The sequence below is a fragment of the Alosa pseudoharengus genome, unplaced genomic scaffold (assembly GCF_046254945.1).
Source record: "Alosa pseudoharengus isolate Yale_2024_CS ecotype anadromous, Long Island Sound unplaced genomic scaffold, YU_APseudo_1.1 YU_APseudo_1.1_scf_21, whole genome shotgun sequence".
Lineage (NCBI taxonomy): Eukaryota > Metazoa > Chordata > Actinopteri > Clupeiformes > Clupeidae > Alosa > Alosa pseudoharengus.
Genome location: NW_027468674.1, coordinates 31,215,018 through 31,232,505, shown reverse-complemented (window position 1 = coordinate 31,232,505; position 17,488 = coordinate 31,215,018). Strand labels below are relative to the sequence as shown.

The following is a 17,488-nucleotide window of genomic DNA, read 5'->3' as shown; positions in this document are numbered from 1 at the left end:
GACTCATGACAGGTAAGGGGGAAAGTACACACAGAGAACTCAGGTCACAGTACAAACACCGCACCAACCATGTGTAACAGACACAAACACACATACGTACTGTATACCATTTCTAATGACATTGGGGTAAGAGGAGAGCCCAGCAGCCCCATGCTGCTGTGGCCCAGTGGACATGCCAACAGGTCAAAGGTCAGGGTTCATGCAGCATGCACTGAGGGTCACACATATACCTACATCACAACAGGGGGTCAGCTATCCCACGCTGCCACCTCACTGACCGACTAACAAAGAACATAAGAGACGCTCTTAGACACAGACACACACACACACACACACCTTTTTGACTAACTAAGAAACATAACATAGAGTGCTTTAACACTTAGACTCGACTCACACTTCAATCACAAACTTATACTAACACAATCACAAAAATACACTAACACTCACACTCACACAGAGGTGAATGCTCTAAGACTACAGGGGAAGCTCAGCCTCCACTAAAATATCACAGAAAATTGCATTAAATAATATTGTATTACATTAGCCTACCATTCCAACTAGAACATGCTAAAAACATGTTCAACTTCATGGCTAGTTTGTTCAGCAAAAAGGTTTTGCCGGTCATCTATCGGGATTTTGCACCCCTAATACACTGTTGTGATGACACGATCCATCAAAAACCCTTTCAATGGCACTACAGAGTGGGCTGATCTCAGTGCAGAAAAGCTAGATGTTTATTGGACAAATGCCACAAAATCGTAATTTCTAGGGAAGCCCGGCGTCTCTGGGAGTGAGACGCCAGGCTTCCCTGGAAATTACGATGGCCCAGACGCCGAGTTTTTTTATGATGATTGGAGGAACCGTCATAGTGGCTGGACTCTTTTTATTGTCAGCATGTGTCGCGACCGGAGAGGAAGAGTTTCAAGTTCAGGGATGCGTTAACGCTAGTGTTGGCAGGTGAAGTCGAGAAGCAAAGCAAGTTGCAGCTCAAATTATCATATATTTGTGAGCAATACAGTTTGTTTCTATTTGTTTTTGTACATATTGTACTGTAAATAAAACCGTAATGTGGAGTTACGGAGTTTGTGACTTGCTTTTGTTTCAGTTGTGTATTTACTGCCATGCTGCCATGTCTCAGAACTCTAACCTATACTGGTTGGATTATTCTGGGTTTTGGGATCATTTTTGCCCTTATAGAACAATATAGCACCTTAATAATATTAATTTAATAATTGGCCATTTTATTTTTTTATCGGATCTTCCCCTATTCCAAAGAGCAGCAACCGCCACTGACACACAAACACACATACACACACAGAAAACATATACACCTTTTCCTTCGAACAAACAGTGACTAGGTGAAAAAGTGATTATGCTGTAAATTTACACACACTCTTACCAACACACACACTCACTCACACTGACACTCACACTCACCTTGGATCTGACCCCTCTCTGACGGAAGCGCTCATTTTTCAGGAAATCAGGATTACTCTTCGACTTCATTATGTCTGCATCAAGACATGTATTTACAAGACACATCAGATGACATGCTTATACTAACATATAATATTTATACACACGTATATGTATACTATTATATGTATTTATACACATATTTACACAGGTATACATACAGTGCCTATAAAAAGTATTCACCACCTTGGATATTCCCCCTTTTATTGCTTTAAAGGTGAACTATGTCGTTTTTTTTAGCTTAATGTACCTTATCTGAACAACCTCAGTGTCATTTAAATGGTTATATTACTTTTTTCGGGTTGAATGTTGGCCGCCACGCTTCCCCCTAGCTCATGTGAGCGGAAAAACCACCCTTGCAACTTTGGGCCGGAGGCCTCGCGGCCTCAAGAGACGGAAAGTCTCGCAGCATTGCGATGTAACGAATTGCTTTACTGCACTACACACATACACACCAGGCTCCGACTAGAACAAGGTAGCGATGGAGTTTCTCAGACATTTGTCATGGCAGAGCCAGCGAAAAAGAAGCAGAAAGCGAGTAAACCGTTGTCAGAGGAAAAGGGAAAGAGGAAACAGCAGACTGACAGATTGAGGAGTGTTGTAAAATATATACTCTGTAGGGGGAGCTCTGCTGAGAAACCTGCGAGCAAAAAGCGAGAAAACAGCGAAGAAATGGCCAAAACTGCATAGTTTCTCTTTAATAAATGTAATATTTGTCCATTTAATTTGGCCTTTTTTACAATAATTTACAAAAAACCCTGTTTAATGTCAAAGTGATGAAGTAATGTTAATTCATTAAAAATATATATAATGCAAAATAAGCGATTGCATAAATATTAACTCCCTTAAAGTGACTGACCTAAATCAACAGTCAATGGTGCTAATAGTCTCACAATTAGTGAAATGCGGATCACCGGAGTGCAGTGAATGTGTATAATATAGTAATATAAAGACACCTCCGTCTGGAAGGTCCAGTCACTGGTCAATCAGTCCTCCTGGCTATAATTCCACCATGAAGACAACTGAACACTCCAAACAACTCAGAGAAAAGGTTATTGAAAAGCATAAGTGAGGGGATGGATACAAAAAATGTTCAAGTCACTGGAGTTCAGTGAAATCCATCAATAAGGAATGTAAGGAATGTGGCAAATGGGCAAATCTGCCGAGAGCAGGCCGTCACTAGAAACTTACTGATCATTCAGGAAGAAGTGGTGGGGGAGGCCACCAAAACACCCACATGACAACTGTATGACAATTCTGAAGAAGTTAAAAGCTTCAGCAGCTGAGATGGGAGAAACTAGGCATACAACAACTTTTGCCGGAGTTCTTCACCAGTCGAAGCTCTACAGGTGAGCGGCAAAGCTCCTATTAAATCTCGACTAAAGTTCGCCCAAAGACATGTGGGAGACTCCAAGGCCAAATCGAAGAAGGTTCTTTGGTCTGATGATGCTATGTTTAGCGGACATCAAGCACAGTACATCACCAAAAATGCACCATCCCTAATTTGAAGAATGATGGTGGTAGCATCATGCTGTGGGGATACTTCTCGACAGCTGGCCCTAGAAGGCTTGTAAAGGTAAAAGTTAAATGAATTCAGCAAAATATATGGAAATCCTGGAGGACAATCTCATTCAGTCTGCAAGAGAACTACGACTTGGAAGAAGATTTACTTTCCAGCAAGACAATGAGTCGAAGATTACAGCGAAAACTACACATAAAAGGTTTAAGCAAGGAGTGGCCGAACCAAAGCCCAGACCTCAATCCTATAGAAAATCTGTGGCTGAACTTGAAAAGGGCAGTCCACACCCGATCTCCTTCCAACCTGACAGAGCTTGAGCAGTTTTGCAAAGAAAAATGGAGTACAATTGCAGTATCCAGGTGTGCAAGCCTAATTGAGACCTATCCACACAGACTCCATGCTTTAATTGGTGCATCTACTAAATGCCGACTTGAAGGGGATGAAGATTTATGCAAACGCTTATTTTGCATTATATATCTTTAATTAATTAACATTACTTTGTAGAAATTTGCTTTCACTTTGATATTATAGAGGGGATTTTTGTCAATTATTGTACAACAGGGCCAAATTAAATTGATCAAGATTCCATTTATAAAAACAGTGGGAAGGGGAAATATACAATTTTCTAGGCACTATATACAATTTTCATACATTATTGGTTTGTCAAACACATTGCTTAAACATACCGTAACCAGGGGCAACAGCTGAGCCATCAGCAGTCCTTTCTCCAAGGGCTTCTGTAGCAGCCAACAGCTTCTCCCGAAGCTTGCCGATGTCACAGTCAGCCTTAGCCTTCACTATGCTAAGCTCAGTATAGATGCCCTTGTACTTATCGGATGCATACTTCTTATCCTACACATTCACACAAACACAAGGACGTGTTAAAGATTCCAGAAAAATACAGGACAGCTTTTGGTGCATGTCCTTAAAGCAGCCATGTCAGTTCAAAAACATCAGAGGAGACATAACTTGTCAGTTTGACTGTGTGCATGTGTGAGTATCTGCCAGTAAGGGTTGGGGAGGTGGTGTGCATACCCGTAAAGCGGTCTGTAGTTCATCCTTCAGAGAGCTGATCTCCTGTTTGAGGTACTGAATCTCTGACTCCTTAATGCGCAACAACACCTGCAGAAGGCCAAGGAAAACACAAGGATACTCAAAGCAGATATGTGTGCCTGGGTGTGCGGACTGTTTAATATTATGGTATGTACATGACCGGGTGTTTATGAGTTACCTCTAGTTCATACAGGTCCTTGCCCTGTGTGAGAGGAGAGGTGGCAGTTTCCCCACTGAAGCAAGACCTCATACGTGTGATCTCTTCTGCTAGACGGTTATTCAGTTCCTGAAACACACACATCCACGACAATAAGTTTAAAGTCATCTGAAGTATAGCAAAAGGTAGATGTGCGTGTGTGTGTGTGTGTGTGTGTGTGTGTGTGTGTGTGTGTGTGTGTGTGTGTGTGCATGCGTGCCTGATTGTGTGTGTGGAGCTCCTGGTTCTCCCTCTGGCACTGCTGCAGGGCCTGCCTCTCTGCCTGTAGAGCCTGGGCCAGATGGGCGTTCTCCAAACACTTCTGAGAGTACTGCTCAGACAGCACCTCCAGCTCACGGTGGATGGACTGCAGCTCCTCTCTAAACACACACACACACACACACACAGACACACACACACAAAGTTGTGAGCAGGTTTGACATCTCCAGAGAGCAGTTTCTGCTACATGTATTAGCTATGTATTAGTATATTAGTTACATCCATTGCCTGACATGGGCAGCTAATACCAGGTATTACTGAGGGACCAGACATGTATAAATGGGACTCACTCATACTGCATGCGCAGCTCATCGATATCTGTACTGACACCACTCAGCTGAGAGCGGTAGGTCTTCTCCAGCTCCTCCCGGTGTGCGTTCTTCATCGCCTCAATAGCTGCAAATACATATCACCAACATTGTCATGACATTGCAACTAAGTCAGATCAATATCTGTAACAAAGAGACCTCATAACAACATTTTTCAATAGTAGGATAAGAAAAGACCCATTAATAGCAGGGTAAGAAAAGACCCATTACTTTTTTTTTAAGTAATGCTGCCAAACCATGTCAAACGCATAAGTTTTTATTTATTTACAATAATCTGTTACAGTTATCATGTCCATGACTGCTAGTGCAGAAATATTACAAGGGGACTGGCTCCACTAGAGAATTCCTGTTTCTGTGAGAGGGGTGTGGTATGGACCTGAGATGGTGGCTGCCGTCTCCTCGGCTAGCAGCCTCTCCCTCTCCTCCAGCAGCTTGCTGACCTCCCGCTGGTGCTGTCGCTGCAGGTCCTCAATCACCTTCTGGTGCGTCTCCTCCATCGCGGCAAAGCCACGCTCACACGTGGCCTGCAGGGGGCAGCACAAGTCAGCAAGCAGTGTCACAAACAGACACAGACACACACACACACACACACACACCTCAGCCACACAACTAGAAAGACACTATCCACCAATTACCAATGTTCACACATTCAAGTTCACACATTTAGATGCATGCATGAGCACACAGGGTGAAGCAGGGAATGTTGAATGACACAAGCATGCAGGGGTTAGTGATCATTGAATGGGCATTTGAGTGGGTGTAATGGCAGGGCAACCAAGACTAGGGAAGCATGTACAGATTCAGTCTTATTTTGTGCCCTCTATTCTACTTCACTAGAGGTGCTATGAATTATACCAACAGAGGACAGTGGGGTATGGGATGTGTGTGTGTGTGTGTGTGTATAAAGCGCTTTCAGACATACGTGTAAGACAGGAGGTTCTGCGGATGTTAAACGGTGGGACCGTATATCTGAACGACATAACCGCTCATATGGAAGTCCGAATTTAGCCGGTTGTTCTACTACTCCCCCCCTAGTTATTTCCTCCGGACATTATGTAAATGTGCTGTGTCTGAACGAAGCATAGAACATGCGGTTAAAATTCACACCTAGTGAGAGGGCGTGTCGGTGACGTTTCTTTCATGCGTCCATGTGGTTAGATCTGACTTAAATGCCAGTGTTATGATGGAGTGGCATAGTGCTGTCCAGAAAATCTCCGACCTGGAAAGATGCAGACATCACGGAGCTACTGTCCATGAGGGCATACAACATTTTGATAGAACACATGAAGGGAACGGCAAGACACATTGTAGCCTACAACTGCATGGTAAGGCCAAACGAATTCAAAAGACTGAATCATCAAAGCAGAAGGTGCTGAAAAGGTAGTAGCCTACAGCGACGTCGTTGACGACAATAACAGGAGTATTTAATAAATTGTTAGCCAACACGGTCGGTTTTCTGTTCATTGATAGCCTTCTCATGACCTCACTGATATTTGTTGAGCATATGCCTAGAGAAAATGAAAACGAAGAAAACCCAACTTTGTTCCAAGCTCCTTACGTAAATGCAATAGACACATGGGGAGAGGATGCTTTTGGAAAAAATAAACCATGAAAAAACGAACCACTTCACTGTTATGTTAGTATTTTGTTTGTTGCTTAAAAACGTTGTATATATGATGGCCTTGAAGTCTTGAGTTGGCCTACTGAATTGGCTGATACCATAAAGTTCATGCATGCTCTCTCTCTCCAACGCAAACCAGATTTGGGGTTCCATAGCCAAGTAATTCTGCTACATAACATTGACAACAGATAAATGTGTTTATTCGAAGCACACATACAAATACTGTAGGTCAATTTCAAGTGCGCACTTACGTGACTACTTCAAGTATTAGCCTACGCACAATAGATTTTTCTTCTTTAGCCTACATAATGCATACACTTTGTAAACAAACAGCAGCTGTGACAGGCAGCGGCCGCATATATTCTGCGTCATATCTCGCATCTTGTGAACTCTACAAGCCCTCACCCCTCACTCGACAACCACACAGAGATTCTGTAATGTGCGTGTATGTCGTTCACACATAGGTCCGTATAAGGTCAGTATAAGGTCCGCAGGTTAACATCATATCTGAATCATCCGAAGGGTAGGACCTCCGTTTGACAAACCTCCGCATATACTCCAGAGGTTATATCTGAAAGCGCTTGTGTGTGTGTGTGTTGGGGGGGGGGGGGGGGGGTGAAAGGGATGGCACAATATTAAATCCACATCACAACACTCATCCTACTTCAAGACTCAATGCCACTGAAGATGGATGTTTTTTTTATATATATATAGGATCTTCTTGGATTCTAAATTAAGCATACACAAGACTCTGGTAAACTGGCCCATTAAATCCCAAACAAAGCAAGGTAGCCTAAAGCTAATTTTAAAAATCATTCTACAGTTTACCAGTAAAGTCAGTAAATCATCTGTGAACAAACAAAAAACAAACATGTCAAACCAGCATTTGCACACAGCTACATGTCCATGTACTTATTTCACCAACTGACTAAGCTGAAAGGGACCCTGTCTCTTACCTTGCAGAAGCTGCCTCTACCCTCGTCCTACCCATATCCAACATGTTACTCTAACCAACCCGTGACTATACTACTTGTATTCTTTACTGTCCTGTGAACTAGTATTGGGACAAAATAAGGGCCATTCAAATTATGTAAACCATGAGTCGTGTATGCACAATGTAGAAAACCCTACTTGGATGAGAAGCAAAGAGCAACAGCCCAGTGAATGTGCCAGCAATGGTCAAACTAACATTCATTCAAAACTGCACTGAACTTTTAATCTTTTTCAGTGTAGTTCTGAGGGAAAGTATTGGTGAGCTAATGTGCCATCAAATGTGGGTTTTATTTTGATTATTTATTGTATTATATCCAAGTGACCACTGTGTATTAAAACCAACTAAAAGCACAGAGGTTGCTCAAGGGTGCTCTCTGTTGGTGGGGTAAGTGAAAAGAGAGAAAGAGAAATCAAAAGAGACCTTCAGGCTGTCAAAGTCACGCTGGTATTTGTCCTTCAGGCCGGCCACGTCGCCCTCCAGCTGTTTGCTCTCCAGTTCGTCCCTCATGCTGTCCATCTTGGACTCCAGCTCAAGGACACGCCCCCTCAGCAGAGTCATGGAGTCTCGGCCCACTTTCTCATCAGGCCCCTCCCCTTCCTCCATGGGACACGCCCCTTCAGACACCGGCTCCTCCCTGTGCTGGTGCTCCTCCCCCAGGCTGGCCCGTCGGTAACAGGCCTTGAGCCGCAGGATCTCCTGCTGGTGGTGCTGCTCCAGCTGCTGGATTCTGCCCTGGAACTCGTCGTGTGCTTTGCGCATGTGCTCCTCGTGCCTCTCCTCCAGGCCCTCCACCTCCTGCAGGAGGCACTCCAGCCTCCTCTGGCTCTCCTCCGTGCGCTCCAGCAGGGCCATCTCCCTCTGGGCCCTCCCTTGCTCCTCCTGCAGCAGCTCCTCCTGCTGCTGTCTCCGGAGCGCCTCGGTCTCCCGCTGGAACTCCTGCTCTAGCTGCACCAGCTGCTCCTGCTGGGCCTGCAGCTCCTGGAGCCGCTGAGACACTTCCGCCCGCAGGGCCTGGTTCTCCTCCTGCAGGGAGGCCACGGTCTGGGCGTAGGTGCGGCGCTCCTCCTGCAGGGAGGTGTGGTACTGCTGGTTGATGGTGGCCATGTTGAGGGCGTGCTCCCGCACGAGCACTTCCATGCTGCGCCCGGCTTGGCGGCAGAGCTCCAGCTCCCTCTGGTGGTCACCGCGCAGCTTGCAGGCCGTGTAGGCCACCTGAGCCTGGAGCAGAGCCTCCCGCATGCACACCGCTCCCACAGGCACCTCTCTGTACCCACAGCCCCAGCGGGCACGGATGGTGTCAGCAAGGTCGTTGAGCCTACCACCAACGTCTGTGCCACAGAGTACCTCCACGTCCTGGCAGAGATGACGAATGATGCCAGCCTGCTTCTGAAGCTCAGCTGCAAGCCTCTCCCTGCTCTCCTGTGACGACTCGACTGAATCCTCGCCAGACAAGGTCATCTCTATGGCCAGGTGTCTGTCGACAATCTCCTCTGCCACTTCCTGGGCCTCTTCCATCTTGATTTGCTCGAAGTAAGGGACAAGTTCAGGTGGAGTGATGTCCGCTAGAGTGGAATCCTCACAGATGCCCAGCTCTTGGGTCTGGATGGCCGACTGCAGACCTGAGGACCTGACCAGCTCCTGCACGGCTTTGGCTCTCTGCCGGAGCTCGTGGCCAGCTCGTGTAGCCACTTCCTGAAGCCCCTCAAGTCGATTATGGCTGGAGCTTCTGAGACTCTGTAGAGAGTAGGCCAACTCAAACTTGACACAGGCACTGTTTATGAGAGGCTGCTTCAAATAGCAGCTCTTCAGGGACCCCATATCTAGACATGGATTCTGGGAAATTCCTGAAGCCTGAGACTCTAATTTCTCCACTTCTGCCCAAAATGCCAACTCGGACATCAGCTTCTGGCTCAACATGTTGGCATATGTCGACATCGTAAAACTCTGTTCACTTTGTTTGATTTTGTCCATTTCGACACTTATCTCGTTAAGGCTATGGAAGAGGTCAGCGTTCAAGTTTTGCAGAGAGAAAGCCATCTTCTCCAAAACTGCTGCCTCTAAAGCTAATGACTGGGAAAAGCACCTGACTATGGCCTCATCAGATAGGTCATGCATGCTCCTGACCTCTGAAGCAGCCTGGGGTCCTTCCCCAGCCATGGCTACCTTTTTCATAAAGTTAGTGGCCTTGACCAGCTCACCCTCAATCTCTGATAGGTTCCGGAGTTGCAATTCTACAGATTCCTGCTCCTGTTTGAGCCCAAGAATGACCCTGACTCTCTCCCTGCATGACTCTACACACACCAGGGCCTGTTCATATCCCCTGTTGGGGACTCCTGAAGTGCCCCAACAGTCGGAATCTGGGCTGGAGACGGACTTTCCATCAGGCTCTTCGTGTTGATGACTAGCCGGGAGTTGATCTGGAGAGTCCCAGGGGATGAGCGCGGCTCCCTCAGGCTGATCCTTCCGCTCTGGGGAATCGTGCTGGTCCTGCAACTTCTGGGTGAGCTCCCGGAGCTTCTCCTCGGTGGAGAGCAGCTTCATCTCCAGAGCTTGGATGATGGAGATGAACTTCTCTGGATCACTGCCATATTGAAATGATCCGTCTGTAGAAACAAAGCTGAGGTCCGACTGGTCCATCTCTGACTGGGCGATTGTGTCCGAGGTGTCCGAGTGGGTGAAGTCGGAGGAGGTGTTGGTCTGTAGGGCCTGCTCTGAGCCCCCATCTGGGTGAACGTACCTCTGACACTGGATACTGGAGAAACGGATCCTCTGCCGCTTGACCAGCGAGGCGTCCGTCTCCGAGCTGCATCTGGTCAGGGTCAGGGAGGAGGAAGATGCCGACATCGATTCGTCGTGCCCCTCTCTCTCCATCATGTCCAGAAGGTCTTCCTGGGAGTGCCGACGCTGTTCCCTCCTGAGGTCAGCGTACCCGAGCCGGAGGGCATCCAGATGTCTCTCCAGCTCGGCAATGCGATCCTCCGCCACCACCAGCTTAGCCTGCAGCTCCTTCTCCGCTGGACACGGCTCCACCTCCCCGGCAGCGCAACGGCCTCTCTGGCCGAGCTGCTCCTCCTTCTCCAGCAGACGCAGCTCCGTCTCCTCCAGGCTGCTCCCGAGGGCGGCCATCTTGACGAGCGCTTCGCTGAGCTCTCGCTCCTTCCGCTCCACCAGGTGTTGGTAGGTCTCCTTGGTCTGCCGCACCTCCTCCTCCTTCTCCCTCAAGACACAGCTGATGCGCTGGAACTCCTGGGACACCTTCTCGTAGGAGCTCTCCAGGGTGCAGAAGTCCGTCTCCTCGCTCTTCAGGCGGTCTTGGAGCTTGCTCACCTCTCGGTCAGCCTCGGCGATTTGGTTCAGGAGCTCCTGGCAGCGGCAGGCTAACCGATCCCGCTCCTCCTCCAGCATCCGGACACTCTCCCGCAGAGATTCAGCCACATCCGTCTGCACGGAAAGCTGCTCGTGCAGGCACTGCACCTCCTCCACGGAGCCCCCCACATAGCCCCGTCCTCCTCTCAGCAGGGCCTCCACCTGCTGCTGGGCCTCCTGCAGCTGCTCCTCGGCCTCGCTTCTCCTCTCCTCGCTCTCGGCCAGCCGGCGGGCCAGCGCCTGACGCTCCCGCTCTTGGTTCTCCTCCATCGAGCGCCTCTCCTTCCTCTCCCTCTGCTCCCTCAGGGCCTGCGCCTCCTCGGTGGCGATGAGGCGGCCAGTGACCTCGGTGAGGCGCTCCTGCAGCCGCAGCACCTCCCTCTGGTGGTCCTTCTGCAGGGCCTGCTGCTGCTCCAGCCTGCGGAGCGCCTGGCTCCTCTCCAGCAGGTGAGCCTCCACCTCCCGCAGCCTCTCCTCGCTCTCGCGGAGCTGCGCTCTCAGCGCCTCCTCGCTGCGGCCGCACTCCTCCTCGCGCTCCTGGCAGCGCGTCTGCTCCAGCTTCAGCTCGCTGCGCATGCGCGCCACCGCCTGCTCGCTCTCCACGATCTCCGCCATGGCGGCCGACAGCTTGACCTGCAGGGCTTCCACCTCCACCTCGTGATGCCCGAGTGCGTCCTGGGCTTCGCTGTAGCTCCGCCTCAAGCACTGCACCTGCTGACTGGCCTTCTCATGCTTTCGCCGCTGGGACTCCAGCTCGCTCTGAAGGTCCTTATTGGCTTTGTGCAGACGTTGCCATGGCATCCGGTGAGGCCCAGAGGAAGGAGGGGTGGAGCCGGTGGTCTGGGCGGGCATGGCATTCTTTAAAAGATTGATGAAAAATGTCAGTTAAAACACACTGTGATTTCTGTCTTTCCCCAAAGATACAGAGCGCCATATCTCTGGGGTAGATGGGACTATACCTGGGACTTGATACTTACTGAACCAAGACTCATTCAAGCTTTCCACTGTGCTTTTTCAGAGTGACATTGGAAAAGGTCTGAAGTGGGTAAAATGGGTACAAAAACTATGGATACTACCATGGAAAAAAAACAAACAGAAAAGGTGTAACAAAATGGGTGATTCAAAATAAACTGAGCTAAGTATGTGAGACTAATGTAGGGAATGGGTGTTTGGTGACAGTTTGGTGACACTAAGAACACATCATGAGAGTTGATGAGCAGGATAGAGAAAGGCACCCATGTGCCAAGCCAAGAGAAATGTTTAGTAAAAAGGTTCGTTATGAAAAAAGAAATTAGGCACACACAAAAAAACAGAAATCAGATGCAAAAATCATGCAAAGAGTTGAAACAAGCTAGGAGGAGATGAGACACACATGAAAGGAGAGAAAAAGCACAGCCCAAAGCTTGCCTATTATAGGAAGCACTTCTTACCTTTAGTAAACTAGCAATTTAGTCCAGACCAAATCATTGCCCAGAGAGTATGAGGCTCCGTAAACCAGTTAGTACACAAAGGCATGCTGGAAACAGCACTCTCATGCAAAACCCCTTATACATGTTAGTAACAATTCCAAGAGAGAACGCATAGTGCAGCTCAGTCCTAAAGTCATTTCAATAACAATGAAACTTGTAGTCCTTTCAGCACTGAGAAAAAATATGCAAAACATTTCCTAAATCATTTATATACTGTATTTCTTATGTAGAAACTTATACTATTCAAACTCTAATATATACAATTACAGTTGTGTCTAAAGCTCTTCTCTCATGAGCTAGTTTTAATAAGATGAAATGCGTGTTGTAAATGTACTGTGTGTGCGTTCTGGCTGCACCTGTAGCACGTAGCCCTCTCGTGCACTCTGCTCTCTCCCCCGCGCGTCCTGGAGCTGCTCCCTCAGCAAGCTGTTCTGCTCCTGAAGCCTGGCCAGCTCCTTCTGAGTGTATCCCAGCTGAAACACACACACACACACACACACACACACACACACACACACACACACACACACACACACACACACACACACACACACACACACACACACACACACACACACACCTGCGTGTACTTCTATGCACATACTAAAAATAAAAGCATTCCATTTTCTGCTTCATGTCTCTGTGTTTTGTGTTTCACTACTTTTTGTCACAATGAAGTGAAGTACCTACTGATTCTATGCCTCATGTTAATACCAGATCCCATTACCTACAGTTGGATTATTAATGATATGCCTCTTTGTGCATGCTTGAGGAATCAAAAAGAACCAGGTGCATTTGCTCTCAAGTGATTTCAGAAATATGCATAGTCTTCTGGTTTCAAACCCTTTACACTCAATATTGTATACTTCAGGAGAAACAGCCCAATTTGTGGCCTCACCTCTTTGTCGAGCTGGGTGACCCGCTCCTGTGGGGGTAGCCGGTCTCCACTAGGGGGCGGTGTGGTGCCAGGGCTGGACGGACTGGCGATGGGCACCTGCTTCTCCTCCCGGAGGGGCGTCGTCTCCACCTGGTGCCAGCGCTGCTCGATCTCCACCTGGACGCTGTGGGTTTTGGGCGGTGGGTCTCTCTGGGACCTGGCATGGTCCACCTCCATCTGGTTGACCTCGCGCTCTGCCTCCTGGGCCCTAAGCGGCGCCGGCGCTGCTGGTGGTGATGCTGGGGTCTGCGGGACCCGGGGTCTCCCCTCCTGCTGGACGAGCCGCTCCTGCTCTTCCTGCGCCTCCAGGGCGGACTTCCTGTTGGGCGGAGCCGAGAGCGAAGAGGAGGTGGTCTGCGGGGAGGACGTGGGCGAGGAAGCCGGTGTTGAAGACGAGGAAGAGGAGGACGACGAGGAAGACGACGACGATGAGGAGGAGCTGGCGTTTGCAGGCTCCACCTCTGCGCCTTCTGACGGCTTAATGGTCACGTCCCTCTCCTGAGTCTGCTGAAACTCCGCCCAATCAAAAGTCTTGGAGCGGCCCTCCCGCCGCCGGTCACGCACGCGGCTCCTGCGCTGCTCGGGCGCCGCCGGGCTGCTGGTGAGATCGCACAGCTGCTGACCTCTGACCTCAGGCATCTGGACGCTCACAGCGGGGGACGGGGTCGGCTGGGAGGTCAGGTCAGGGGCCACCCGAACCTTCACTCTTTCCTCTGGCAGGGAACTACTGTGTAAGAACAAAGGAACAAGACATAGAAAGATATGAGAACATGAGACTGGTACAAGAAAGAGAGAGACAGATAGAGAGATAGAGAGACAGATGGAATGTCAGGAGGCTTCTGTAGCCAGATTCTGGGCCGGACGTCTTGCTGACCTGAGGGGAGGGGGTGTGTGTGGGTGAGTGTGTGAGGCATGCGGTGTGTGAGATGGGCACAGCACTGGCTGGAGTGCTCCAGCAGCGGTGGGGCATGCACACACACACACACACACACACACACACACACACACACACACACACACACACACACACACACACACACACACACACACACACACACACACACACACACACACACACACACACACACACACACACACACACACACACACACACACACACACACACACACACACACAGTGACATGGGAGTGTGAGCTGTCCCATCAGTCTAGCAGCCCGCACGCTTCCCAGAGGCCACACACAGCGGTGTCACATGGCAGAGGCACGGACACCAAGCCCCCCCGCAATCTGGACCCAGCAGTGTGTTAGAGCGGCTGGAAGAGTGCTATGATGGATGTGTGCATGCCTGAATGCCTGTGTGTTTGTCTGTGTGTGTGTGTGTGTGTGTGTGGGTGTGTACAGGTATGTGCATATGCATGTGTGAATCAGGGTGTGTTGTAACTGCATGTTGGAAGAGAATGTGCTTGTCAAGGGAATGTGTTCACAGTCATCTCCACACTGTGTGGCATGTGATGCAGTCGCTCTCCCTCTATATCCCTCTGTGTGTGTGTGTGTGTGTGTGTATGTGTGTGTGTGTATGTGTGTGTGTGTGTGTGTGTGTGTGTGTGTGTGTGTATATGTGTGTGTGTGTGTGTGTACATATGTATAGCAATAGGGCTCTGGTGGAGTCTGACGCCATCTCCTATTTCCATCCCTTCACAAGATGGTGGGGGACCGACTCCACGGCCTCCCGTGTAAGAGATGAAGGAGAGGAGTGGACAGGGGGAGAAGAAGAGAGGCGTCTACATCGAATGACCAAAAATATCCCACATTCCGCCGTGACTGAGACAGCTTGGAGGCAGACAGCGGATCAGACAAGCACCCCCCCCCCACTCTTGACACACACACACACACATACACAACCCCCCTCTTGCCACACAGGAATATACCCATGAGGTAACACTCTAAAATAACAAGGATTTCATAGTCGGTGTACCTGACACCAGCTCAGCAACCACACACACACACACACACACACACTAAGCCTTTTCACTGGACCACCACTTCTCCTCTCCCTTCACCCTTCCCAGACCATCCAAGGGCCCTGCACTCGTCTGTCACCCCCATGCCCCCCACTTCTTTGCCCTGTCCTGCCCTGGCATGCTGAGGTGAAGGTGCTGAAGACTGGCAGCGGTGATTGATGCCCGCCGACAGTGGCCTTCAAAGCCCCGACAGCTGGCAGAGGGCCCATCCATCACAGATGGACAAACAAACACACACACACACACGCATGCAACTGACAGGCATTACCTACTCACCGCACGACCGATGCAGACAAGGGTCACCAAACCATCACAAGCACAAGATCTCTCCCTCTCTCTCATCCTCACACTCAGCAACTGTACACACACACACACACACACAGGGAGCGAGAAAGGAAAGAGTAAGTTCCAACCTGGGCTTCAGAACAGAGAGCTTCAGACAGACGTTTTTCCTACCAAAAGGGCGCATGAATAAAGCAGGAAAAGGAGGAGGAGAGGAAGGAAGATTAATGACACAGAGAGATAAAAGACAGTTCATTAGAAGAGACAGAGTGTGTGTGTGTGTTGGACCCTGCATGTGTGTGTGTGTGTCTGTGTTTGTGTGTGTGTGCGCGTGTGTGTGTTTGCACGTGTTTCATCTTGAAGGCTCCACGGTGGGCTTACCGGGTGACGTCAGGGCCAACAGTGGGACGCACGTTCTTCATGATGGCCTGGATCCAGTTCCGTCGTATCCCAGAAGTCATAGCTGAGAGTGTCACCACACCCTCTTTACTCTGCAGGGGACATGATGACCATGAAACAGGCTTCAGTTACTTCACATCCAATAATAACAAGGTGAGCGAGGAGAGACATGAAGCTATCTACAGACAAATGTACAGATAACCTAAATGTCCCTTGGAATGAATAAATTCTCTCCCTCATCTCTCTCTCTATCTGTCCATTTATCTGTCCATCTCTCTCTCTATCTGTCCACCTCTCTATCTGTCCATCTCTCTATCTGTCCATCTCTCTGTCTGACAAATGCATGCAGCCACAGACATGCATATCAACAAAGTTGTCCAGCCTAATGAGACTTATTGCCTTAGTCAATAAACTGCGGTCACAAAATCTCACAGCAATCTCAGCCGACTTCTCGGGAGTACTTGAGAGTGTGGCCATTAAATGGACAGCCTAAGTTAACTGCATAGTCATCTGGCTATTAATGTAATGAAATTGTGTTGCGCTGGTTGTATGCTGCAGTGCTCTGTGGCTGTGATGCTCAGTGCTCTCTCTCTCTGTGTCTGGGACTGTGTGTCTAGGCCTGGGCCTTGCTGAGGATATGTAAACATGTCATGTTGGCCATCACTGGGGAGCGGTGGGTGGGGAAGCCAAGGCTTAGTGTTTGGCAGAGCAGATTTAGATGCGGTGATGTCACTGACACCTAGGTGATGACAGGTCAGGTGACAGATGAGCTCAGACAAAGGATTGTGACTGTGTTTGTGTGGGAGAGTGTGTGCGGGATTGTGTGTGTATGATATTGTGTGTGTGTGTGTGTGGGTGCAGGTGTTTATGTGTGTGTGTATGAGTGTGCACACATTCACATAAGTGGCTGAAGGGTTTAGGAGTGTTGAGTGTAAATGGTAAATGGCAAAACCTGATATCTGTGCGCTGTTGCCCCACATATCTCATAATGTCTGTGTGTGAATGTTTGTGTGTGTGAGTGAGTGAGTGAGTGAGTGTGTGTGTGTGTGTGTGTGTGTGTGTGGGGGGGGGGGGGGATGGGGGGGCTGGAAAGACTGCAACCTGAATGTTGTCCAACAGCATTCTAGGACAAAATAGCTACCTGTATTAGCAAGCCTATGTGTGGTTTGTGTATTTGAGCAGTGCATTATGCAAGTCCTGTGCGGCTGGTGAATGTGGAAGACGTGGGCATGTGACATTGTGATGAGAGTTAGGCCCTCGGTATAAATGGGATGTCTGGAAATTGAGTGTCGGGGGGGCGGTCCAGTAGACTCACATGAATCTGAAAGCCGTAGTTCCTCTGCACGGTATACTCAGTGACGTCATGACAAGAGGACAGGTCAATCTCTCCATCCAGATCTGCCGCCTGGGAGCAGTGAACACAAACCCATCACACACACACACACACACACACACACACACAAAGGTGTAGGAGCTCTCTTACCTCTTCTGCGATGGAGTCCCTGTAGAACCTCAGACTCTGGTCGGTCAGAACGAACCAGTGTTTCTTCCACTGTGAGAAAAGGATTGTGGGGGCGCATGGAGAA

General features: G+C 49.1%; 1 protein-coding gene across 5 annotated transcripts in view; it reads right to left on the bottom strand.

Moving 5' to 3' along the window:
- LOC143138144 (myosin phosphatase Rho interacting protein) overlaps nt 1-17,488 on the bottom strand; it is a 47,552-nt gene that overhangs the window by 1,776 nt on the left and 28,288 nt on the right. The window contains exons 12-26 of one of the 5 annotated variants that reach the window (XM_076298610.1): nt 17,386-17,454; nt 17,218-17,307; nt 15,885-15,994; nt 15,635-15,673; nt 13,201-13,966; nt 12,659-12,775; nt 7,888-11,691; nt 5,229-5,376; nt 4,814-4,919; nt 4,465-4,624; nt 4,227-4,334; nt 4,031-4,117; nt 3,682-3,847; nt 1,438-1,511; nt 235-281 (exon numbers count right to left, since the gene is read on the bottom strand). In XM_076298610.1, coding sequence (XP_076154725.1) covers nt 249-281; nt 1,438-1,511; nt 3,682-3,847; nt 4,031-4,117; nt 4,227-4,334; nt 4,465-4,624; nt 4,814-4,919; nt 5,229-5,376; nt 7,888-11,691; nt 12,659-12,775; nt 13,201-13,966; nt 15,635-15,673; nt 15,885-15,994; nt 17,218-17,307; nt 17,386-17,454 — 5,877 coding nt within the window. In that variant the 3' untranslated portion in view covers nt 235-248. The remainder of the gene's footprint in view (nt 1-234; nt 282-1,437; nt 1,512-3,681; nt 3,848-4,030; nt 4,118-4,226; nt 4,335-4,464; nt 4,625-4,813; nt 4,920-5,228; nt 5,377-7,887; nt 11,692-12,658; nt 12,776-13,200; nt 13,967-15,634; nt 15,674-15,884; nt 15,995-17,217; nt 17,308-17,385; nt 17,455-17,488) is intronic. The other 4 variants (XM_076298612.1, XM_076298609.1, XM_076298611.1 and 1 more) reach the window with 4 other exon arrangements.